At 24.3% G+C, this 24,591-nt stretch overlaps 4 protein-coding genes and 1 long non-coding RNA gene across 14 annotated transcripts; 2 read left to right on the top strand and 3 right to left on the bottom strand.

Moving 5' to 3' along the window:
- Positions 1-20: 20 nt before the first annotated feature.
- Positions 21-9,346, bottom strand: MsrA (methionine sulfoxide reductase A). 4 transcript variants are annotated; one of them, XM_086912038.1, is made up of 6 exons: positions 9,206-9,346; positions 4,811-4,906; positions 1,839-2,005; positions 1,633-1,753; positions 1,417-1,553; positions 21-1,127 (listed from the first exon to the last, which is right to left on the bottom strand). In XM_086912038.1, exons 2-6 carry the CDS (start codon positions 4,874-4,876, stop codon positions 890-892), a joined length of 729 nt encoding a protein of 242 aa, XP_086768164.1. In that variant the 5' UTR covers positions 4,877-4,906; positions 9,206-9,346; the 3' UTR covers positions 21-889. The 4 variants fall into 4 exon arrangements, with proteins under 4 accessions (XP_086768164.1, XP_086768165.1, XP_086768168.1 ...); XM_086912039.1 differs by lacking the exon at positions 9,206-9,346 and adding an exon at positions 5,122-5,209; XM_086912042.1 differs by lacking the exons at positions 4,811-4,906; positions 9,206-9,346 and adding an exon at positions 3,656-3,922.
- On the top strand, positions 4,387-14,390 carry LOC100863696 (transmembrane protein 42). 3 transcript variants are annotated; one of them, XM_086912043.1, is made up of 5 exons: positions 4,387-4,544; positions 11,393-11,493; positions 13,503-13,714; positions 13,845-13,991; positions 14,117-14,390. In XM_086912043.1, exons 2-5 carry the CDS (start codon positions 11,445-11,447, stop codon positions 14,261-14,263), a joined length of 555 nt encoding a protein of 184 aa, XP_086768169.1. In that variant the 5' UTR covers positions 4,387-4,544; positions 11,393-11,444; the 3' UTR covers positions 14,264-14,390. The 3 variants fall into 3 exon arrangements, with proteins under 3 accessions (XP_086768169.1, XP_086768170.1, XP_086768171.1); XM_086912044.1 differs by lacking the exons at positions 4,387-4,544; positions 11,393-11,493 and adding an exon at positions 12,247-12,504; XM_086912045.1 differs by lacking the exons at positions 4,387-4,544; positions 11,393-11,493 and adding an exon at positions 12,655-12,780.
- Positions 5,590-12,409, bottom strand: MYPT-75D (Myosin phosphatase targeting subunit 75D). Of its 4 annotated transcripts, none has more exons than XM_012489004.3 (9): positions 12,270-12,409; positions 10,821-11,084; positions 10,423-10,725; positions 10,147-10,289; positions 9,944-10,069; positions 9,785-9,860; positions 9,461-9,678; positions 9,206-9,371; positions 5,590-6,603 (listed from the first exon to the last, which is right to left on the bottom strand). In XM_012489004.3, the coding sequence occupies exons 2-9, from the start codon at positions 11,047-11,049 to the stop codon at positions 6,296-6,298; spliced, it is 1,569 nt and encodes a 522-aa protein (XP_012344458.1). In that variant the 5' UTR covers positions 11,050-11,084; positions 12,270-12,409; the 3' UTR covers positions 5,590-6,295. The 4 variants fall into 4 exon arrangements, with proteins under 4 accessions (XP_012344458.1, XP_086768157.1, XP_086768158.1 ...); XM_086912031.1 differs by lacking the exon at positions 12,270-12,409 and adding an exon at positions 11,292-11,601; XM_086912032.1 differs by lacking the exon at positions 12,270-12,409 and adding an exon at positions 11,304-11,490.
- LOC147657019 (uncharacterized) lies at positions 13,720-15,993 on the bottom strand. The gene is made up of 2 exons (XR_015293309.1): positions 15,858-15,993; positions 13,720-14,242 (listed from the first exon to the last, which is right to left on the bottom strand). It is a non-coding gene; the product is annotated as an uncharacterized LOC147657019 (long non-coding RNA).
- On the top strand, positions 15,993-24,077 carry LOC100862991 (uncharacterized). 2 transcript variants are annotated; one of them, XM_012489013.3, is made up of 8 exons: positions 15,993-16,200; positions 18,157-18,409; positions 19,494-19,610; positions 19,701-19,825; positions 19,973-20,144; positions 20,400-20,578; positions 20,727-20,927; positions 21,157-24,077. In XM_012489013.3, exons 2-8 carry the CDS (start codon positions 18,389-18,391, stop codon positions 21,392-21,394), a joined length of 1,053 nt encoding a protein of 350 aa, XP_012344467.1. In that variant the 5' UTR covers positions 15,993-16,200; positions 18,157-18,388; the 3' UTR covers positions 21,395-24,077. The 2 variants fall into 2 exon arrangements, with proteins under 2 accessions (XP_012344467.1, XP_003695542.1); XM_003695494.4 differs by having other exon boundaries at positions 16,037-16,200; positions 18,110-18,433.
- The last annotated feature ends 514 nt before the right edge of the window (positions 24,078-24,591 follow it).

The following is a 24,591-nucleotide window of genomic DNA, read 5'->3' as shown; positions in this document are numbered from 1 at the left end:
AAATAAATTTAAGATATAAATAAAAATTATCATTCTTATATTTTAATGATTTCTATACATTCTAATGCAAAATTATTTTATATGCATAAATAACAAGTGAATTATGGAAATGAATTAGATGCACATCAAACATTGTTATACATATGTATACATATATTTCATACGACCACATGTAAGTATATGAGCGTGCGTATTTGATAACGCAGTTGTCTTAAAATTATATACATTTTCTAATACTTGTGGTTATAAGATTATTTATAATAAATATTACATAATTATATTATTATTTGTAATTAACAAATGATATTTATCATATAAAGTAATAATTATGCGAAAAATTAAACTCAAACAATTTAAAAAACATACTTCAATTATATGCTTCATACTTGCTTCTTTTTGAAATAAAAAATAATAAACTTATAAAACATAGAATGTGCGAAGTAATCAAAAAACAAATGATTGCAAACAATATTATCTATATATACTTTTCACAGCCTATTTTACTGTAAATTTCTTTTTTAATTTTTGTTTAAAAATAACATATTCCAAACGTGCAGAGCAAACAAACAAATATATCATGTCATCATCATATTATGCATGAAATACAATATAATGAATATCCTGTTAATAAAACTTACTCACTATGGTAAAAATTATAGAAATTAAGAAAATTAATACTAACAAAAGATATTTATCGAGCAAAATCTAAGTTTTTAAAATCGAGCTCAAGACTTATTTGCGAGAGATTTCAATACAGTTTACGGAAAACTAGAACCACATAAAAAAAGTTTTTTCCAGATTTTAAAATTTGTTTTTACGAAAAAATATATCATGTTCAGTGTGTACTAGTGTGTTAAATATATGAAAAATTGTTAAATATTCATTATAGCTAGCAGTATAAACCATTTCCTTGATTTTCAATCACATATTTTTCTAAATACTTCGCAGCTTTCTCACTTAAACCAAGATTAGGTAAGTCTTTTTTAAATTGTTCGAGCGTTCCAGCACCAGCGATGTAGCCATTTAATTTAGCAGCTAAAGGTGAATTTCGAAGAAGCTCATCACTAGTGAGACCGGTATTTTCTATTAACCATGGATGTTTTCGAAGTCGATATTTCTGATGATAACTAATAAATTAATAATAAATTAATTTAAAAATAATGAGAATTAAATATTTTAAGTCATTAAGAAGAAAATATATTATCGATATATATATATTAATTTAATAAAAATCAATTTATGATAAATAATACTAATAATTGTTAAAATTTATATAATAATATTATTAGAATACACACAATAATTTAAAATTAATTTTTAATTTATACTTTTTTATAAAAATTTATTAAAAAATTTTATAAATTTTTTATAAAGTTCTATTAAAAAAAATTTTACAAAATTATAACATGTACTTACTCTTCTGCTAGATAAAACTTTTCGAATTTTCTAATTTCAGTAAGAATCAAATCTGTATGTTTGTATTGCTCTTGTTCACGTGATTTTTCAGCTAATAATTTTTGTTCTTCGTCATGATACAAAATTAATGACATGTACTAAAAGCAATAATAAAAATATAATCATTTTTATATAATTAACGAAACTAAAAATTAATAAGAGACTAATAATATTTACCTGTCTCTTGATTTTTGTAGTAAGACCATATTCATGATTCTGCCAAAATAAAGCAAGTAATTGTGAATATGATACAATATTTGGATTATACTCAATATCAACGACTTCCGTATGATCACCCCTGCCAATAAAAATAGAAAAAAATTGATATTACAACAAATACAAACAGATTTCTATTAAAAATGAAAAATAAAAATAAAACATACATATTTTTATAAGTTGGTGATTCCTTTTGTCCACCTGCATATCCAACACAAGTTCTAATTACACCAGGTAAAACACCAAATAAACAATCACCAGCCCAGAAACATCCCATTCCAAATGTTGCGCGTTTTGCTTGAATTTCTTCGAATTGTCCTGGCATTTTGTTCGACTATTATTGTAAAACGAATAGAATTATATAGAAGAATATAAAAATAGAAAATTATATAAATCATAGTTAAAAATTAAATAAACTAAATTAAAATATTAATATGATGTAAGAGAAAATCTTTTAATTCATATATCGTCATATCATATTATTTTGATCTGATCCGATAAAGAAATGTGAAACCTGTTAAATAACGGTTATACTGAAAATGATTAAAGTGACTAAATAATATTATTTTTCTACTAAATATTATTAAATAAAATCATTTTTTTTTTCAATTTCTAATATATTATTAACAATTTTTCATCTTTTAGATTTTTCAACATTAATAGAATTAATCAATTTTAAATAATATTAATTTTTTTAGTTTAAGTTATAGTTATAAGTTATAAGTTATATTGAATGTTTTAAAATAAGAAAAGATATGAATAAAAATATGAAAGTAATTACAAATAATTACAATATTTTGATATTGATTGTCTGTACCTGAAGATTTATGTTTGTTTAAAAAATTATTTCGTTTATTGATGATTGACCTCATATTTTTATGATTAGAAATAATTATTTCATGACACCCGTTATGTATAAATTACGGACCTGACATGTGTACAAAAAAAGCGTGAAGAAATATACAGGGTGAACTATATAACTTGATTACCTCGTTTCTTTTTTTAATAAGATTAGTTTCAAACGTGTTATTTCGTAATACCATTATTTTTAAAATGTAAAAGTCTTTTTTATCTTTGAATTAAATAAAATATTAATTTTTTTTCTATAATAAAAATTATATTAATTAATCTCTTAAATTTTTTTACGAAGTTATTAAAAAGATATATATATATTTTTATATTTTAACTATTTGAATATATTAGAAATAGAATTATAAAAAAATACTTGAGAATTTATTGGTATATCTTGAATGTACTTGAATAAAGAATGTCTATCTAGTTCAATCATATTAACATGATAATACGTAATAGACGAAGGATTTGTTATATGTCGTCATTAAATATTTTTCAATATCATTTCAAAAGAATTTTTATAAATTTTCTATTAAAAAAAATTATATAAACAATTTATTATAATTTTTTTATATCTTTTTTATTTAATATGAAAGATTTATAAAAATATTTTTAGAATTTTTGTCCTACTTCTTATTAAAAGTAATTAAATAAAAATAATTATATATATAGAAAAAAAATAGAAATGAAAATGAAAAATATACAAATACAAAGAGTACAACTAGGTTTCAAATATCTAATTTGAAAAATCAAATACTATAACAAAAATCTATAATTTTATTAAATAAATGACAGAAACAATTCAAATGATTTAGATAATTATTTACTTACATAAATCATGTTATATGAAATGAAAGATGATCCAATAAAACACTTACAAATTTAAATTTATGCTTCAAGTTTTATTGTAGATGATTTAGACGATTAATAAAAAGAATTTTAAACTAAAAGATTAATATTTATAAAAAAATGATGCGAATTCAAAAATAATTTAATTTATTAATTTATATTATTGATACGATATTTTAATTAATATTAATAACATTTTTTTCAATTTCTACAGAAATATTATACAAAAATAAATGAAAAATAAAATAAATAAATTTCGAATAATATTAAAAAAATAATTTACCTTAATCTACAATAAAAAAGAAAATTATTTAAAAAATATAAACGAAGAAATAAAAGTACAAATAAAAATTCACTCCAAATTCAACAAAAGATATTTCGTTGGTGACTGAAAGAACACAAGAAACTACCGCGTGCTTCAGCAGTTCTACTTTTTATCTACGTTATCCCTTCTCTTTCTCTTTTCCCTACTCTGCAATATATTATGAACCCACTCCATTCTCTTACACATAAATCGTTGCTTTTGTTTCAATCATCAATTTAATTTGCTAATTTTGTTGCTTTAGTATTTCTGTATGTTATAGCGCTAATTAATACTAGTAAAAATTGCATTTTGAACTTCACAGGATATTTCTGATGGTAATTGTTATTTGTATTTTTTATTTTATCGTATTTCATTAAAATTTGTATATTTTTATACATATATTATATACATATAATATTATATATAATATAAATTATTTAGTAAATAACTAGCATTTAGTAAAATTAATAATAATCAATAAAAATTTGTTGATGTATTAAGACGTATTTATTTTACATAAATACGTATGAATGATAAATATTTTAAAAATAAAACGCATTTAATTTAAAATACTGATCCAAAGAATGTGCTAAAAATATCAATATTAACCTCTCTTGTGAGAGATACGATGTCATCAATCGATGTCGAATCTCATAATATATAGGATATGTTAATTGTCAATTTAACAGAGTTCGACAAGTTCTTCATGTGAGTTGCATCAGAAAATTGAAGCCACATGTGTTCGTTAAATTAGATAACAATTGCTGGACCGACTGACGTAATCTTTTTACCATGCGTGCTAAGCTCAGTAGCTCGACAGCTACAATTCAAAAAAGCGGTATTATCACGACATTGATCATATAAAGAGGTTATTATCATATTTGTTACTTTCTATGTATTAAATATTTGCACCGATAAATAGTATCTAATGTAATTTGTTAATTTACCAATTTTTATTGAAACATAACAGTATCAGAATAATTTGATATTTTTATTTTAAATTTGAAACAAGCACAAATTTGATCATACACAATTTCACAATCATAAAAAATATCGGATTTAATAACATAATAAATCTAAACAAAAGCAACCTAATTGACAAATATCATAAAGTAGTGCAGTGATATGACATACCAAGCAGCGATAGCTGATTACGACTAAACTTCTACGTAGCACGAGGATTAAATTTGATGTCACCATCTTCAATAGAAATGCCTATCGATAAGTGTTCTGAAAGAAGAATCATTCATATGGTTTATTAACTTTATCGCTATTAAAAACAGATAATAAAATAATTTAAATCATTTTTTAATCGATTTAGAATCTTATAAGTTTGTTATTGAACATTTATCATTCATGTAGAATATAAATATTTCGTTCAATTAAATAAAATGATTTTATAAATATCTAGTGCAATGAAAAAACAATAAATTTTATATATTTACTTTTATTCACAATTGTTTTATTCTTCGAAAATTTAACCAGTTTTTGACTAACGTGACCATCATGTGGTTATCACGTTCAAATATTTTCAAAAAAGCAGTATTACAATAATGTGTATATTTAAAACACTTTAAATCATACTTTTAGAATAAAAAATTACATCTTATATATTAATATAATTTATTAAAATATTTTATAAATTATTATAAAAATTTTATGTAAATATAAAAAAAAATTTTTTTACATAATATGTTTAATGTATTTATATATAAATATATATAAAACTATTTTATATATGAAGTAAAAAAAAAATATTTATATGAATTTAATTAAAATTTAATTTCTATTGTTATTAAAATTAAATTTGACTATTAAAGATATTTTTTTTAATTTTAAAATATAAATTTTTGATGTGATACAAAATCAAATATAATTAATATTTATAGGATATGAAATTAATATTAATTGAGTATTATATGATTCACGATATATTTTTAAGAAAAAACATAGGATATATACTATTATAGAATAACGGCACACATTAAAATTTACAAATAAAAGTATTCATAGAAATATGTATATCTAAATGAATATAAAAAATATTATTTATAATTAACATCTTTATAAAAAACACGAGAAGTATTCTATATGATATCATACATACTATTTGCAAAAATGTGTTTTTTTTTACGTAATTTACAATTTAAAAATTATTGAAATATACATTATTTTTATGCTGTAATAAATAGAATTCTGTACATATTCAAAAAAACTTATAAATTTAATTAAAATTACTTCTTATATAATAATTACTTAAATATTCGCTTATAAGTACAATACATATTAGAAATCTATATAATCTCATATCTCGAATTCATAAGCATATATCATCTCATCAAAATCCCATACGATATTTTTTTGTAATCGTATGTAAACTACTATAAATAGAATTGATTAAAGTTTAAGAATATATAATATTTAAAAGATAAGATGAAAATGTTAATTTATAATTTTTAAAATCGAAATCTCATTTGTTTGATACAATTATCTACGATTTTCTATGATAGAAATACATAGTTTCGAGTATATGCTGACAAACATACTAAAATTATACAGAATAAGATTAAATGAAATTAAATGAATTATAAAAAAAATGATGAAAAAGAAAAAAAAGAATTACATAACAGCGCAACAACTTTTTTCGGAATGATTGTCACCGACAATATCACTGGTATTTCCGGTGAATCGTTGAAAATCTCTGCCAGTATTGAGTTCTGAATTGGAGATAGGCGACACAGGAATACCATTTCCATTTGCATCTATCGATCCAGCAGATATATGCCGATTCTGTGCTCTTTGTTTCTTCAAGTCCGATAATGATTTGACAAAAACTACTGAGACGTGTATGTTGATCTTGCCGTTGGTGTCACCATCTGATGCGTAGATCTGCTGCTGATTACCGACCGGCGGGTCGGACCCTGTCACTATCGAGGCAAACATGTAAATCCAATGCTACTTCTGTTCCTTGTGATTCACGTGAAATTTGTTTTCCTTCCCTTTCATTCCATTCCACCTTGCTTTACCCTCCACCTAATTCCCTTTTTCATACACTGAAATGGCACTTCAAAAGAAACTCAACTAGTGTGGAAACTAGCTGCCATGCGCTAAGCGGCACATGCTTTAGCAATAAGCATTAAAAACATTGCATGATGGAGTTCCAGAAATATGTTCTTTATATTTTACATAAACATTTTTTTCATCTCCTACCTTCACATTTATTATATTTTTAGACTTTAAAAGAATGAAGAAAATTTTAAGAATTTTTTTATTCCTTTTTTTACTCCGTTAACGATGGATTTTTGTTTATTAGTTTGTTATATTGTAAACTAAATCTTTAAGATTTTAAAAATAATATATTCAAATATATTTAATTTGTATTAAAATTTTTTTATAAAAAATAAAAAATTTAGTTTACAATTTAATTGCATTAAATTGCATAAATAAAAATATATACATAAATAAATACAAAACAATAATAGTTGAATTCTCTGGAACATTAAAATAATTTAATCCTAAAAATATAAATTAATGTAAATTTAGCTGTGTCAATGTCCAAACATATTTTTCATTATAATGGAATAATATTACTTCAAATCAATCATTTCTCAATTTTGCTGCTTTTAACTTAGATAAGATAAAAAGTAACATTTTTTAGTCATAATAGTAAATAACAAATATTTTAATGTCATAATTTTAATTTTAAAAAATAATAACAGATATACTATATAATATTAACTATTCCATATTAATATTTTTATAACAATAATTATAGATTTAAATATTTATTAAAAAAATTAAAAAAAGTTCATAATTATATTATGTTAAACTTTTTAAAGTTTGAAAGCAAATATAATAGTTGATAATAGTATTAAATTTTATCAATGTGATCGATTTGATGTAGAATCTGTAAAAGAATTATATTAATAACTATAATAACATGAAATGTCGTGACACAACCGACCTCGTAACGATCTTATCATTTAGCGATAAAACTAAAAGACAGGAAGACACATTACGCGAATACATAACTAACATTGAGTGAATACAATTAACTATTAGCACAACATGTTAGGTATGTGAAAAAGTTCTAGTTCTATTTTTTTTAACATTGATTTTATTGTTTATTAACATTGATATATGGATTTTTTATTATGCAAACATTAAACTATAAAACAATTATACATAAAATTGCAAATAAAAATGTAAATATTTGTTATGAAAATGAAATTAATAGAGAATATAAATCAAATTATGAATTATTTTAAAAATTCATTATATAATAAATAGCAATAATTATATTATTCTTGATTGTTTGAATAAATAAGGAAAATGACAGAACTTTTCACAAACCTAGTATATACGTATTAAAGTAATTCGATATGTTTGATTTTTTATTTCAACAGTTTTTGTATGATATGTAAGTATATATATATATATATATACTAAGTATATATGTGTATATATATATATATATATATATATATATGAAAGTGCTCATTGAATATTAATTATTGATACATTATAATATAGATTCAAATCTACTTAATCTGTTTGATAAAATATTGAATATAGATAATAATATTATCAAATAAAGCTATATTTATAATACTTTATTTACTTCATAAAGTAATATTAAGGAAATATTATATTAAAAGTACATAATATAGTCAGCTTGATCCTACAGTATATATGAGGAATATTAGTAGATGTGCGTTTAAGCTTAGAATATTCTAAATTGTATTAAGTACAAAAACAATATTATAAGAACATGATTTTTAACTGTTAAACTTATTACAATGTTTCTTCGCATAACAACCAATAAGCTTTGCCAAATGCTAAAATATTATTTAAAATAGCAAGAAAATACTAAAAAAAAAGCCAATGCAATTTAGCTTTTGCGACAAAATATTCGATTTTTATACTAGGAAGATATTATCAAAGAGAAAACATGTATACACAGCACATATAAAAATAATTCAATCTTATAAGAGAAAATTTCGAAACGTACAACCATATCATTAAAAGATTAAAAAATAATAGAACATTATGTTCAAAAGTACGTTTAAAGAAATAAGAAAGTGACATAGAAAACTGACCTCGCAATTATTCAGGAGCACGACGCAGTAGTAACAAAAAAAAGAAAAGGCTTATAAATGATTGATACTATATTTTTTTAAATAATTCATAATAAAAATTATTATATTAATAATAATAAAATTTTATACTAATATAATAATTGATCATTTTAATTTTTAATTGTTAGTCTAATTAATTTTTTGGACCATTAAAAATTTTTTATTAAAAAATATTTTGAAAAATGCTTTGTTTTAAACATAATAAGCGCATGATAAATATAAAAATATGATCATTATACAACGTTAACAAGGTCGAGTTATGCGACCAAACGCACAGATTATATGGACATGACACGTATTTTTTTGCACAATTTTATGCATAAAATTACTATTTACCAGAGGATTCTACTTAACCATAACCAATGTGAATTTAACATATTTTGGAATATACCTGATTCTTTATCGACGTCTTCATGAAGGAAAGATTCATTATCCTTTCCTTCAGGTGCTTTACGTACAGCAGGTGGTGCATTATTATCTGTTTCACTGCTCATATTTTCTCGTATATTAGCTTCATTTTCTGATTGTGGAACATTAATAGTGGAACCACTATATGTCTGAAATATATAATTTCTTTATTATTTGATTTCAATTTGTTTCTAACATTATATAATTAATAAAATAAAAATCTACTTTTCTTTTCTACCTGTTGTGCTTGTAATCTAAGTCGAGCTTCTTCTTGAGCATCTTTTTTCGTAGTTAAAACTTTATCTCTTATTGAAGTTCTTCTTACGCTTTGAGTACGCGTATTTATACTTTGAGATCTGCGTACCCGTCTTCCCTGTGCTTCGCGTAATCGTTTACTTTCTTGTTCCGTTTTAAGTTCTACTATTCTTTCTTTAATTTCTGAATCTTCACAAATATCTATAAAATTAATTTTATAGATATTATTAATTTAATTTTTCATTAATATTTTAAAATATATATATAAAATAATTTTTTAAATTTTATTGAATATGAATATTTTTACCAGCTGGAGTTTCATCATGTTTATTTTTCGCATTTAAATCAGCTCCATTTTGTACTAATAACTCAAGAACTTCTAACTAAAAAAAAAAAAATAAAATAATTATAGAAAATAAAGTTAATTTAAATAATTAATAAATATATAATATAATTCAATTCATACATGACCCCAGCAAGCAGCTGCATGAACTGGTTGCCACTTGTCATTATCTTCAACATCAGTTGAAACATGTTGATCTAGAAGAAATTCAACTACTCTTAAGTAACCATTTGCAGCTGCAATATGTAGCTAAAATTCAAAAAAAGAAAAAAATCATTGATGGTTACTTTTTGAAATAAATGATCATAATAATTTAGTATACGTACAGGTGTAGCACCTTGATGATCCTTATATTCTAAATCACCACCTATAGAAGTTATATTTTGTAAATCTCTTAACATTTGAACTTCAATTGAAGCTCTAGTTTCATCTATTAATTCTTGAGTAACACCTCGTCTTGCCATTTCACCTATGATTATATATATAAAAAGAAATTATTTTTATATTTTTATATATTTTTTTATATACTTTTATTTTAAATTTTTTAATTTTTTTAATTGATTTAAATGATTTTTCATTAAAAATATTATAAATATTCTTACCCTCTATACAATCTAATGTTTTTTCATCTTCACAAATATCATAAGGCATATTACCATCTGCATTAACAGCTAATAAATTAGCACCTCTAACAATGAGATTTTTAACTAAATGTAAGTGGCCACAAGTAGCAGCAGCATGTAATGGTGTCCATTTTTCACTATCTTCTGCATTAACATTTGCCCCAAATTCAATTAATAATTTCATCATTTCTTCATTATCATCTATACAACATTGATGTAAAGCTGTCAATCCATCTTCATTTGTTGAATCTGGATTTACTCCTTTTTTTAAAAGTCGTCTCACTAAAATATATATCTATTTCTTAATATGCTGACTCATATATTAAATTATATTGAATACAATAAAAAACAATCTAATGAAAATTATATCATATTACCTTCATCAATATCATTTCTTGCTGCAGCTTCTAAAAGCATTACACTATCACTAAAATATATATGACGTTTATTACTTGTATGTCTGGTTTGATGTCGCATCCATTCTTTTTCACGTTGACGCCATACTTTTAATTGTTGGAGTCTTTTGAGACGAGCTAAATGCAACCTTTCTTGAGTTGTTAACCTTTCTATATGTACCATTTCTGCTACTAAATCAGAATGTTCCATGACTATATGTTTGTAATTTTTACAACTGTATTTACCTACTCAAAAAAAAAAAAATAAATTACATTTTACTTTATATGTATTATTTAAATTTATAATATATAATATTAATATTAAATCTAAATAAATATAAGTAATATATTTAATATATCTAAATGTATAATAATATAATGTTACAAATAATGAAATAGAAGTTTTAATAGGAATATTATGGTAAAAAGGGATTTAGATGCTAACTAGATTACCTTTACACTTACAAAGCCATGAATACATTCCAAGATATTTTAAAATTTTGCGACAAAGATTAGACATCATTCTGATATAATATCAAGTTTTGCTTTTTCAGATTCAAAACCTGTATGAAATTAGCTGCTTTTTCATTGGATATTTGATCATGAATGATATCATATTTTTATCCAAAACTTTTCATATTTATCAAGTACTTAAGTAAGTAAACATACATTATTTACATAAATGTTTCAGAATATTCATTTCAGTTATCACATAACGAGTAATAAGTTTGTAGTTTTTTAAAATACATATATTTTTTTAAATCTATGAAAAAAATATGTACTTAATATTCTAAAAGAATTGATTTATGAAAATCCTTTTTATATAAATTTTATATAATATTTTATATATAATAATATATAATTAAAGAATTAATACAATGAAAAATTTACATATTTATATATTATATATTATATTGATTTTCATATAAAACTAATTTTTTAATAAGAAAAATAAAATAATTTTGACAAATAATTTTAAGAATAAATTTAGAAACTATAAAATTGTATGTAATAATATATTATAAAAAAAAATATAAAATTGAATTCTTATTTCTTATTTTATATATAATATAATCTATTTATAGTAAGCTATTTAATTAAAAGATTTTAATAGATAAAAAATATATCTTCAAATGTATTGTATTGTTTGATATTATTTTTTCATTCTTTATTTTATTTTTTTTATTTTGACATATAGACAAAATAATACAATTCTTATATAAAAGATGAAATAAGCAAGATAAACGAACAAAGACAAAAAGAGCGATAGAATAATATTAATGACAAATAAAATAATGATAAAAGTGAATTATAAGCAGATATATGAATATGTTTGCTACTTTGCGATTGTAACTCGAAAGTTAATGCAAGTGAAAGAAATCTGTTCTAGGACTGAGGGGAGGGGGGTGTCAAATCGCGATATCTACTCACATTGGCAAGTGATCGTTTGTTCGTTCACTTATTCGTTCGCGATGCAGTGGAATGCGGAAGTTTGCTCGTTCGTTCGTTCATTCGTTCGTTTTTTTCTTTTTCGTTAGTTCAAAAAACAGACGAAATTAAGACAAAAAATCTTAATCGTGCCAAGACTAAGTGCAGCTGAATCTCACGAATACAATAATCGAGAGAGAAAGTCACCGTGTTGATTGATGAAAACGCAACATAATTTGTAAGGTTTCTTCAATGCAATGATTCCACTAAATAAAATTGAACTAAAGAGGTTGAATATATCTCTTGCTTTTAATTTAATGAAAATCACGTCGCGTCTGATCTTGTCGCGGCACCGTACACGCGAGAAAACGCATACCTGTCAGTCGCCATTTTTAAACTACCTGTAGAAAATCATTCGCGCCTTCCCTTCACCGCGCGCTAACTTATCTTTTTTAAAATTATGTTTTATTAGTTATTATATATATATATTATATATAAATTTTATCTTTTAATGGTCAGTATATTTATTAGATTAAATTTCTTATATTATAAGAAACAAAAGAATATAAAATAAATAAACATCTTATTGAAAATTTAAATATTAGTATTAATTGCTAATTTATAATCATTATTTTAATTTTTTTTTAAATGCAAACATGTTAGTATTGAATAAATAGATCTCGAAATCCAAATTTATCTAAATCTTTTATTATATATAAATATATTATTTAACAAAAATTTAAAAAAAATTCTTTTACAATTTTATATTTAATTAATATCTTTCTACTCTTTCTTATTTTGAATATATTTGAATAAATAATATATTTATCTAATAGAAACAAAAATTATAAACTATAAAAGACATTTTCTACATATCTTCTTTTTAAAATAATTATATTTATTAACTTTATAATTTTTTCATATAATATAATATATAATATATTTTATATTATAATATAAAATAGACAAAATATATTTTTAGGCCTATAAACTGATAGATAAGATTTAAGATATTTATTTTAATTAATAAAGAAAAATATATTAATTTATTTTTTTAATAATTATTTGAATACTCCCGCCATAAATTAGATCATTAATTACTCAGTTATTGCATACAAAGCATAGTATATTATATGTACTTAAATATACTTTGTTTATAATAGTAGTGTTGGTTTCACATCCGTATTGTTGAAAGTGATTCAAAACTAAAAATAAAATTCATATATATTTTTATAGATAATTATTTTACAACATCTGTGACAACGTTTATAATGAAGCATAAATTTTTAACGGATGCTTTTTCATTGTTATCAAGAGAAAATCAATCTCTTTCCTATATTAAAAAAAAAAAGCAAGAAAAAATTTATTTAGCTCTCATAAGTGGATTTTTTGCAACTACTGGAAGTATATTGGGTAAACTTTCTAGCAATATAGAAATAAATTCCATAGTAAGTAATATTACATCTTTTTAAACAATTTTTTTATATAAGAAGTGTATAAAATTTGCAATATTCTTTTATATAAATTGTAATATTTCTAATATTTTTGTATAAAATTAATTATTTATTTCTTAATCAGTTTGAATTGCTACTTAAAGGAATACTTTTATTATTGATGATAACAAGTAACACTGTGGGATGCACCTTTTTCGTAAAAGCACTCAATATCAGCAAATCTTCTCTATCGTGTACAATAACCAGCGCCACCACTAGTTATGTTTGCTCGGTAGTATATACTTTTTCAATACATATATACAATAATATATATATATATATACAATACATATATATAATAAAAATAAGAAAAACAAATGCATTATATAATATTTAGATTTTTTATTTTTTTTATAGGCTTTTGCGGGTTTCTTAATTTTTAATGAACAAACATCGTTAAATTGGTGGTGTGGTATATCTCTCATTATTCTGGGTTTATTTTTTGTTAATTACACTCCACGTATAAGTGATTCTGTACCATCGCTAAAATCGAAAAATGAATAATTTTGAGAAAACGATTATTATATTATAATAAAAATGTTATCATATTATATATTTATTTTAATATATACTAAATAAATAAATAAACAATTATAAATCGTTTTAAAAAAATAAAAAGATTCATAAAAGATTTTTTATTTCGTATTAATTAATTATTTTATGAGATTGTATGTACATTACTAATATTTTTAAAACTAATTTAAAATTAATTAAAAAAAGACATTTTTAAAAAGTATCATCTAATAATTATATAATTTTATGAATTGACTTTTTACTTTTAATTATTATTTAATTCAAATAACATTGAAATGTTTTGTAAAAAATTTGATCGCATATGAAAATATTCAAAATTGAAATAACAAATTAGATTTAGATTTCACTTAATTATTAAACAATTATTACGGACTTATTTTTATTTCTCTTTCTGGGTTTTATTTTTATTTTTATTTAGAAAAAAGAAATGAGAAATAAAAAAACAACGACAAAAAACGGTAAAAAAGACTTGAAGTGTACTTATTTAGTCATCAGAGTGGATCTCCGTGCCTATAATAGCATTGGATAAGAAATATGAGGAAAAAAATAAAAGATTCTTCCGCCCTATTTCCTACTAAATGTAGGCTATAAAAATATCCTTTTAATTTAATTTTTTTAAATTTACAATAATATTTTTTTTTCAATATGAGAACTTTAAATAGAAATATTTTTTAATTTTAAGAAAAATTTTATAAAATTCATATTGTTTATAAAATAAGTACAAAAATATTAAATTTAAAATATTTATGTTATTAACAAATTTAATTTTTATTAATCAATTAAATAATGAATACTTATCTCAACAATAAATATATATAAATATGTTTTTATATACATCTGTTTTCATGTAACATAGGTTAACATAGATTAGTAACGAAGAATTCTACTATTCAGGATTATCAGTTCTTATATAGATCCTTATGTTATGTTATATTATATATCCTAATTAAAACTATACTGAGCTATTCATAAAGTTTCAGTTGACCAGGTTTTCAGTTTGTGGAACAGGGTCGTGGTTCATAGGTGCATTATATAGAGAAAGAGGATATTAGAAGGAGAACGCAAAAGAAGAATAAGAGGATGGCTTTATCGAGCGGCGGCTGCGCCGCAGTTATTCTCCACACTGCCGTCTATCGGCTAGTTGTCATTTTCGATAGTCAAGAATATAAGTCTTTCTTTTTTCTCTTTTTTAATTATATTTTTTCTTATTATTGTTACACATTTGTATACCAATAAACATTTGTCTATAATCTAGTTATTCCGTATTATTAAGTGTATAACTATGAACGGTAAATGTTGAAAATTTTTGCAATCTATCAAGCGCTCAAATTATTTACAGAAACATTTGACTTATTGCACTTTCTGGTATTTAATCATTAATCATTAATATGGCATTATTTTATTTTTATTAAATTTATAAAAGTACATTAATTTTATCTATCACTGTAAGTTACAAACATTAATTTCTCAACGTTCTTATCAAAATAATGAAATATTTACTAAGAAATTAACAAATGATTATTTCAGATTTCCAAAATGATTTTTTTCTATTATATTTTTATACCTTATATCTTATATCTTGTCGTCCTCTTACCGTGATAGACCTTCCGTTATTCAACGGGTTCTACTACTCCGTGCACACACCTTACTTTTCCCCTCTATAACATCTTTATCCCCACCTTTTTTTGTTCTCCCTCTCAGTGGCCCCTAGATTCTGGTAACGCTTCTCACAACTGAGACAACAGAACAGTTTTCGTATGGCGCACCTTCTTGCCAATTGAATCGGATAGCGAGCTTGTGCGTTACACAATTCATATATTTATTTATTAAATTACTGTTTCAATGATTCTGTGTGCGGGTAAACAGCTGTGTTAATCAAAGGTGCCTTTATGTGAAAGTGTCGACAGGTAGAGTGAATTACGTTCAATCAGTTTATTATAAGATTTTCATATTTGTTAAAATGTATCTTTTATGCTTATCTTTCTTATTTTCTTTGCCTTTCTTTTACTTTTTATTTGATCATAGGGATCTTTAATTCAATGACAAATTATTGTAAATTAGGTTGTTAATTAATGATAGAAGCTATAATTTATGAGATGAATAAAGAATGATTATTTAAAGTAAATACGGCGAGGATTTTAATTGATTCGATTCTCATGGGTCTTACATAGTAATTTCAAGGCATACTTAAAAAATCAAAAATATAAAATTATAATTAAATCTTGAACGAGATTTTCTAATATAAGAAAAATAAAATTTATGTTTTTTTACTTGACGATTATGTTTTTAAAATGACGATATATTGAATCAAACATTTGCTAGTTTGTAAATTTAATCAACGAAAATTTTCTAATTTGATCTTAATGATAGAATTCAAGATTATAAAACAATAATTTTTTTCTTTATACTATTAATTTCAAATATAATAAAATTATATATTTGTGATTCGTTTCTATTTTGTACGGATGGCTATTGTTATTTAATTATCAAAAAAGAATAAAAAAAAATCAAAATCAAAATAGAAACAATCCGTTATACGTGAAATATTTAGTTGTATTTGTTGCCATTTAGATCATGAAAAAAAAGTGATTTTATTTTTTCCTCGTTTTTCATTAATCTGTTTGCTATTTATTTAAATTATTTTAAATTATTGTTCTGTCAAATTTAACTTCTACTAAGATCAGCACACGCAATATCTACTTTTGATTTTCTATTTGGCAATATTCCAACTAATATGGCAAAAGCAAAGACGCGAAAACTTTTTAATTTATCGCCGTAGGGAAAATAACGATTGTGCCCGTTAGCTGCATTTCATTCTCTCTATAGAAACTTCTTTCTACAAATGCATCGTGCATTTAAATTGTCAAGCAAAATTGGACAAAAAATATAGATTTCATCTGGCTGACTAAATGAAACAAAAGCTCTTCTTTAAATTGCACTGTTTCTTTACTAATAATTTGATCAATCGCAATGAATTTTCTCTTATTCTTACTATTTTTATTATTTTATCGTTGAATTAATTGAAATTATGATATAAATAATATAAACAGTCACTTAATCCCGCATAAAAACAATCTCAGTATTTCTGATACAATTCCCTTATAAATTTATATCACTTTCTAACATTTATTTTTCGTGAGTACAACATGCAAAACTTTGCCGTCGATCGTCATTAAAAATTTCTATGAAGTCACGATCGTTGTAAATTGCATGCTTGAATCGTTTCTGATACAGCCTAATAGAATAATTACGCTGTAAATGCTTACATAGATAAATCTCAGTGGAAAGAATAAAAGTATACAGAAATGCATATACTATAATACACATTAAAAAAAGAATTTATAAATTTTATGACAATCTGTTTAATCTTTGGTTACGAGATTTATAATACAGCAAAATTTATAATACAAATTATTCTTTCTCCTTTTTTTTTCTTTTTTTTTTTATCTTTCCCTTGTATTTTTTTATAAATCATATAAATAATAGATAAATATAGATAAAAAATAATGAATATAGAATAATGTGTTTATATAACAATATTTTATTATATTATTATATTCATGCAAGAAATTTCGAGAATATAATTTTTTATAACCTATTGGAATATTGGAATATTATAATATTGGAATATTGCTAAATAAAAATTAAAAAAAAATGGATTGTTAAAATATAATAAAAGAATGAAATAATAAAAATATAATAACACAAAGAAATTAGAATACAAATCTGATTGTTTTAATAAAAAGAATATTATAAAAAGAAATATGTTGGCGCGAATATACCGCATTATGAATACCATGTTTGGCAACTTCGAAGGTTTCAATTAGGCGACGTAATCAAGTCAATCAGAATTCGTAATACAGTTTCGAGAATCTATCTTCAACGATGATGCTGAAGGAGGGATGCGACGGCAGCCACAAAGGAAATTGTTGTCCAACAATAAGATCATCGAGGATCGAGTTCGAGAGACGAAAGATAAGAAAAGATCGTCGAATCGTCCCAAGTGTATCGACCGATTAAACTGATAATTTCTTTCTTATTGTGAATTCTCTGTGCCTCAAGAGAATTTCGTGCGCAATAACATAAATTTACACCATGGGGAATGGCATGAACAAGGTAAGAAGCTTTGGCATGAACAAGGTAAGAAGCAATTTCACAGTTATTTTAATAATATCATTTTAATGAAATTTTCTGTCATTGTCATTATTTATATATCGAATTAAAAACGAACAACGAAATGATTTTTAATACGAAATAAATATGATTAAAATTGAGTAATAAAATATTACAATATTCAAGAAGAATTTGACAAATCATAATTATGTTAATTTTTCGAAGATGTTTGCTTATATTATATGACTTAACCTCTATCGATGATAAATATCAATGATACATGTGCTTTTACATTTTATTTAGTTGATTTACGTATATATTATACGTGTATATTGTAAAACTATTACATGATTGTTTCTCTAAATTTATCCATCTTAAATTCTGAAAATTCAATAAACGTTTATTTTGTATTTTAAATAGTAATTTTATTAAAATGAAAAAAGGGTAAAATTATAAAAATCATCATGTTAGTGAATTATTTTAATTAGCCTCATTTATAGTTTTTGAAATTTATCCAGAATTGACAACCTATAATATCTATATTGTCAAAAGGCATCGTATGATACATAATATCACTCGACAATGTATGCCAAGATTTCAATCGATGGTCCCGATGAAAAGTTAAGAGCCTGTACCTTTGTTCTCGCGTTCAACACCTCACTTAAGAATGCAGAATCGATTAAACGATTATCGCGATTCTCACCTGGTTATACACGTTCGAGTGATCATCTATAAAGATGAATGATTAACAATGAAGCACTTGCATCGAAAAGCTGCTCTATCGACTTTTTTTTCTAACGATATCTCCTTTATGTATTTTGAATACCGCTTAACTTCCCCCCCTCCCCCCTTCCCCTCTGTTAATTATAATAAGAGAAACATCAATTCCATATTGAATGAAAAACAAACTTATATTAGATAGTTATATTCGCATGAGTTTAGAATGACATTAATTGAATTTAATGATTCTAATAATGAACAATTCATGTCGAGATTTAAACGCATGACTAGAGAAAGAATTATATATTTATATTATGATATTGAATTCCACGAAACTTGTGTATGTCGTGTATGTTCGTATGTATAGGTTCTTCCCGGTCTTTATATCGGGAATTATCATGATAGTAAAGATGCAGATCAATTGGAACGATTCGAAATAACACATATTTTGGCAATTCATGACACTGCTCGCCGATTGCATTCTGTGAGTATAATTGTATATGAGAATAAATTGTCTAACTCAATGAATTGTTTGATGAATTCAATCGAAGTTAGTTCGATAAATTATTTGTAGGACAAACATTATTTATGCATATTGGCGGCAGATAGTCCCGATCAGAATCTATCTCAATATTTCTCCTTGTGTAACGATTTTATCCACGCTGCCCGCCTACGTGGTGGAAATGTTCTAATACATTGGTGCGTAACTAAACTTTAATATTAAATATTGCATTAAATCTTAAAAAAAAAGAAGAAATATAAAAATAAGCGATAAATTTTTTTTTAATGATATTCAACAAATTATTATAAAAGCATTCGTAGAATGATTATTATATTCGATTTCAGTTTAGCCGGTATGTCAAGAAGCGTCACAGTAGCAGTGGCCTATATTATGAGTACTACCAATCTTTCATGGAAAGAGGCACTTAAAGTTGTCAGAGTAGGTCGTTCCATTGCCAATCCAAACGTCGGTTTTCAGCAACAGCTGAAAGATTTCGAATCCAGTCGATTACATGAGGTATTCAAATTAAAAAGTGTCTCCTTTACTTTAAAAACCTTTCCTTTACTTATATATTTATGTTACTGTTTTTTTTTCTTCAATATAATTAAAATATAAATTTTCTAACTAGAAAGAAAATTGACGAAGAATTCTATTAATAATGAAGATATTACATTATAAAATAATTCTTTGATATTTATCTAATAATAAAAAAAGAAAAAAAATAAGTTAATAATTAGAAAAATTAATTTGGATATTTTTTCATAAATGTAGGAACGACGTAGATTGAAAGAACGATTCCCTAGCTTAGCGCTTGCGGAATCCGATGCAGAAGTATGCCGCACTACTTTAAGAAATTACGAAACCATGGCATTGGCACGAGAAGTGTGTGAGGGAAAATGTGCCATGGGCCGTCCTTGTCCAACTGGATTATGTAGGCAACCTTCCAAAAGGTTTGTTAAATTTGTTAAGTTTTTTTTACGATCTCAATGATATAAGTTACTTTATAAACAGATAACACAAATTATCATAATTCATTTTAAAAAAAAAACACACACACACATTAAAGAAATAAATAAATCATGTTTAATCTTTTTGTAGGAGTCCAAGAAGAAAACCATCCACGGGTAGTACCAGCAGCTTGAACACTGGAAGAACTCCGCCGCAAACGCCAAGAATGCTACCATCTGCACCACCTTCACCTGCTATGCATAGATCAGCTAGTGTTCTCTCAGCATCAAGACCAAGAAGTGGTCCTGCTGGTTTGCATTATTATACTGGCGGATCTGCGCCTCCTTCCAGGTAAATTTATTTATTATGTTTATCATTTAATATTATGATAATATATTAATATTTTCAAATAATCAAGATAAAAATATTTACAAATAAAATATATGATGCGAGTTCATGAATGTTAACGAAATTCTATAATTCTATAATTATTTTACAGATTTAATTATTTTCTATTTTTATTTTTTATATATATAAGATATTACAAATGATAGATGTTTAATTCATATTATATTTTCAGAGCGGTATCGAGAGTCGATTTATCCGCTGCAGTGGCTTGCAGTAGTAGTAGCACAAGTCTAACATCGATAGGTAGATCAGGCATGTCTTCTAGTAATTGGAGATTGGCGGCTGGATCTGCGCCGAATACTCCGAGGCCAACGCCACCGGTCTCTCCGCAACGTTGGCCAAGGCGAGCCTCTACTAGACAAACACCTCCTTTGCCAATTTCGCCAGAAAATCCTTCAACAACTACGTAGCACTTGCGGAACGTTGTTTCGTTTTCGACTTTGCCCGAGTAATCTCGACGTCAATTTATTAAGCAACATTATTATTATTTATAATTATTACTAATGTCTGACAGTATGTGCTAGCATATTAGCACATTCTAGCTTATTAGCTGATATTTCATTATGATTGTCTTACGTAATAAAAAGAAAAACGTCGGGAATAAGTTAAAAAATTTTCGATAACGAAACAAATTGTTAAGTTTTACCGAAATGATGTTCGATCGTGCAAGTTCTTCTAAAACAGTCTTTCACAGCGAAGCGCTTTCAACGAGCTGCACCGCCATAAAAATACAAAAATACTTTGAATAAAATTAGAAATATATCAAATTATAAATATGAAACATATAAAATCAAACATGAAATCATATCTACGTATAAGCTGGTCGATAACGAAGAGGCTCTAACGAGGAGCCTTATAAATAATTTATAATCGAAAGTTCGAGGATGCTTGTTCATTGATTATATAAAAGATTAGCAAGAAAAAGCTATATCAGTTAATATAGCGAAATGTTCATAAAGTCATATGAAAAATTAAATGTTAACCGCAAAACCGCACAAGATATTTTTTTTCGCTTAAAGCGAACATATAAAATCGAAATCCGATAATATGAAAAATAATAGCACTTATTTCAAAATGCGTTTATTCGCACGAAAAATCTTATATTGTATATTTTAACATTGTGATAAATTTCAACTAATGCGATAATGATTTCAAATGCGCGTGATAGCAATCATCGACAATCTTACAATTCTAGAATTCTTATTAATTAACATTTTTTTAAAATGTATAAAAAAGTTACTGAAAGTTACTGTTTATGACGAATGACGGAACTATAATAAAGCTGTAAAGAATACTGAATCTATCAAAATAATCGAATTCCTCGTTTAAAACTTGTAAAAGAAAAAGTTTACTTGTAGAAATATTTCAATTACTTTTTAAACAGTATCGGTATTATTCAAGAAAAAATGTAGAATTCGCTATTAGAAATACAGAAAATCGTTGCATACAAGAGAAATGCATTTAATTCTTGCATTTTTTGCGCGAATAATCTTATCTATCAATAAATTCATGTTGGTCGATTGTTACATTTAGCATCTGTATTATTTTTAATTTATTTAGCTGTCAATTAACAATACTAGCGTATTTTGGTAATGCATTTTTCAAATTAAACGCGATAAACCGCTTTGAATCATTAAATATCATTCCCCTCCATCGTTCGTCAGAGCTTGATTGCAATGTTTGATGTTTACATTCAGAATTTTAGGATATCTCGTCAGAGATGCAATTCACGAAAAAATGATAAGCGGTCGCGTTTTGAAAAAGAAAAAAAAGAATGAGTTATAAAAATATCTCTACTATTGGAACAAAATAGTGAGAAAAGTAAGAAGAACACAAGCCGGTGTTCCTCGAATTGTTCCATTGAGTTTGTTCGCAACCGTCCATTATAGTTATTGGATTTGTAGCAAAAATATGCTGTTTAGCGCAAATTGTTAAAAAAAAATATGTATATGTGTCTAAAGGAATGCATATACATATTTGCGCATACACACATATATTTAAAATGGTGTATCGATGAATATATTTTTATGCACAATACAAATTGAAAATAATTTTCTTCTAAATATGATTGTGTCGAAAAAGAGAAAAAAGAATTTCTATTTCTTTAATTTTTTATTATTTTTTCGCACCCATGTGTTCGACGCACACTCGATTTGAAGCGCACTGTAAATATTTTTTTAAGGATGCAAATAAAAATAAAAATAGAAACGACACATAACATTTTAGAAGGGCTTTATTTTCTTGGTTTTTATGTGCATAGAATTATATCATATACTTTGTATGCACATACACTTTGCATACGTTGTTGCAAAAGGATTTCAGAAAATTTTATAACTTGTTGGCAATGGTGATTATTATGCGACTATGTCGTACATTAGATAGACAAGTTGTTATTCTTTCGTGCACTGACGTACGATTCACATGAGTGAGAGAAAAGCAAGCGAATTTCCGATATATCATCCCTCCTATATCATTGAAGCATATTTTTCTCGATTCGTATTATAGAAATATTTATTTTTCTAGAATTGATTCGATTTTATCATAGATTTACAAAAAAGAAAAAGAAAAAAAAAATTTTAGAAAATACATGTAATATGCGCAGTTAAAAAATATAAAAAGCGCTCGTTTCATATTCGACTTTTTAGCGTTATTCAATCACAGAAAGTGAGTTTAACTATTTTCATTGGAAATCGTTCAACTAAAATTGTTAAAATCACTTTCTTAGTGTAATCTGTACTCCTTTGAATAATTGAATTGTTAAAGCTTATCTGAAATGATAAGAAATATTTATTTTACTATAGTTTAATTAAGTCTGTTTAATTCTGCATGTTGTTAGAATAAGAATATAGAAAAAATTTAAATAATTCGAAATATATACTAATGATTGAGATTTCATAATACTAAAGATCGAAAATTCATAATTTTCATAATTTCGATTAGATTATTTTTATTTTGATTAGTTCGAAAGAGTACAGATATGATAATGTTAAAAATTTACAGAATATTTTTTATAAACTTATTGTTTTCAAGGTTTTGCTCGATAACAACATATCGCTGTTATATTAATTAAATATATATACATATACACCGGTACACACAATGCTTCATTATTTAAATACGAAAATATAATATATATATTTGTAGACAAAAAAAAAATGTTTTATGAATTGCAAGTTAATTTATGCTTCATTCTTTCATCTTAAAAATTTTCATTTATATATGCAACAATATTTTAAAATAATTTCGATAAACAATGAATGATTCGATATGTTTATATTTTCTTTTCGATGCCTATACAATTTTAGATTGTGACTGCGAAAATAAAATAAGTAAAAACAAGAAAAAAAATAAAAGAAATGGAAAGAAAAGTATATGTAAAATTGAAAAAAACTCAATTTATATTTATGGGGTAACTTCTGAAAACAGTTTAAGTCGCAATTTTTTTTTATAAAATATTCAATAAATGATATCATATTTAATTTTATTTATAAAATAATTAAACATGGGATCAAGTAAATGATATATGTTATTTTTTAAAATATTTATAAAAAATTAAATAGGATAAAGTAACAATAAAAATAAATTTTTATTAGAGTTTTTGAATATT

Source organism: Apis florea, unplaced genomic scaffold (genome assembly GCF_048593485.1).
Source record: "Apis florea isolate Af1SG1 unplaced genomic scaffold, ASM4859348v1 contig_3367_pilon, whole genome shotgun sequence".
Lineage (NCBI taxonomy): Eukaryota > Metazoa > Arthropoda > Insecta > Hymenoptera > Apidae > Apis > Apis florea.
Note: the sequence above shows the minus strand (reverse complement) of the source record. Positions and strands in the feature narration are given on the sequence as shown.

Coding starts and splice junctions, on each gene's coding strand:
- MsrA (XM_086912038.1), bottom strand. CDS start 4,876: ATGGTGACATCAAATTTAATCCTCGTGCTACGTAGAAGTTTAGTCGTA. Junction 1,554..1,632: donor CTACAAAAATCAAGAGACAG/GTAAATATTATT, acceptor TATTGCTTTTAG/TACATGTCATTAATTTTGTA. Junction 1,128..1,416: donor AAGTTTTATCTAGCAGAAGA/GTAAGTACATGT, acceptor TTAATTTATTAG/TTATCATCAGAAATATCGAC.
- MYPT-75D (XM_086912031.1), bottom strand. CDS start 11,361: ATGATGTCTAATCTTTGTCGCAAAATTTTAAAATATCTTGGAATGTAT. Junction 10,726..10,820: donor AAGAAATGATATTGATGAAG/GTAATATGATAT, acceptor TATATATTTTAG/TGAGACGACTTTTAAAAAAA. Junction 10,070..10,146: donor ATCATCAAGGTGCTACACCT/GTACGTATACTA, acceptor TTTGAATTTTAG/CTACATATTGCAGCTGCAAA.
- LOC100863696 (XM_086912043.1), top strand. CDS start 11,445: ATGATATCATATTTTTATCCAAAACTTTTCATATTTATCAAGTACTTA. Junction 13,715..13,844: donor ATATAGAAATAAATTCCATA/GTAAGTAATATT, acceptor TTTCTTAATCAG/TTTGAATTGCTACTTAAAGG. Junction 13,992..14,116: donor CCACTAGTTATGTTTGCTCG/GTAGTATATACT, acceptor TTTTTTTTATAG/GCTTTTGCGGGTTTCTTAAT.
- LOC100862991 (XM_003695494.4), top strand. CDS start 18,389: ATGGGGAATGGCATGAACAAGGTAAGAAGCTTTGGCATGAACAAG. Junction 18,434..19,493: donor GAAGCTTTGGCATGAACAAG/GTAAGAAGCAAT, acceptor TCGTATGTATAG/GTTCTTCCCGGTCTTTATAT. Junction 20,928..21,156: donor GGATCTGCGCCTCCTTCCAG/GTAAATTTATTT, acceptor TTATATTTTCAG/AGCGGTATCGAGAGTCGATT.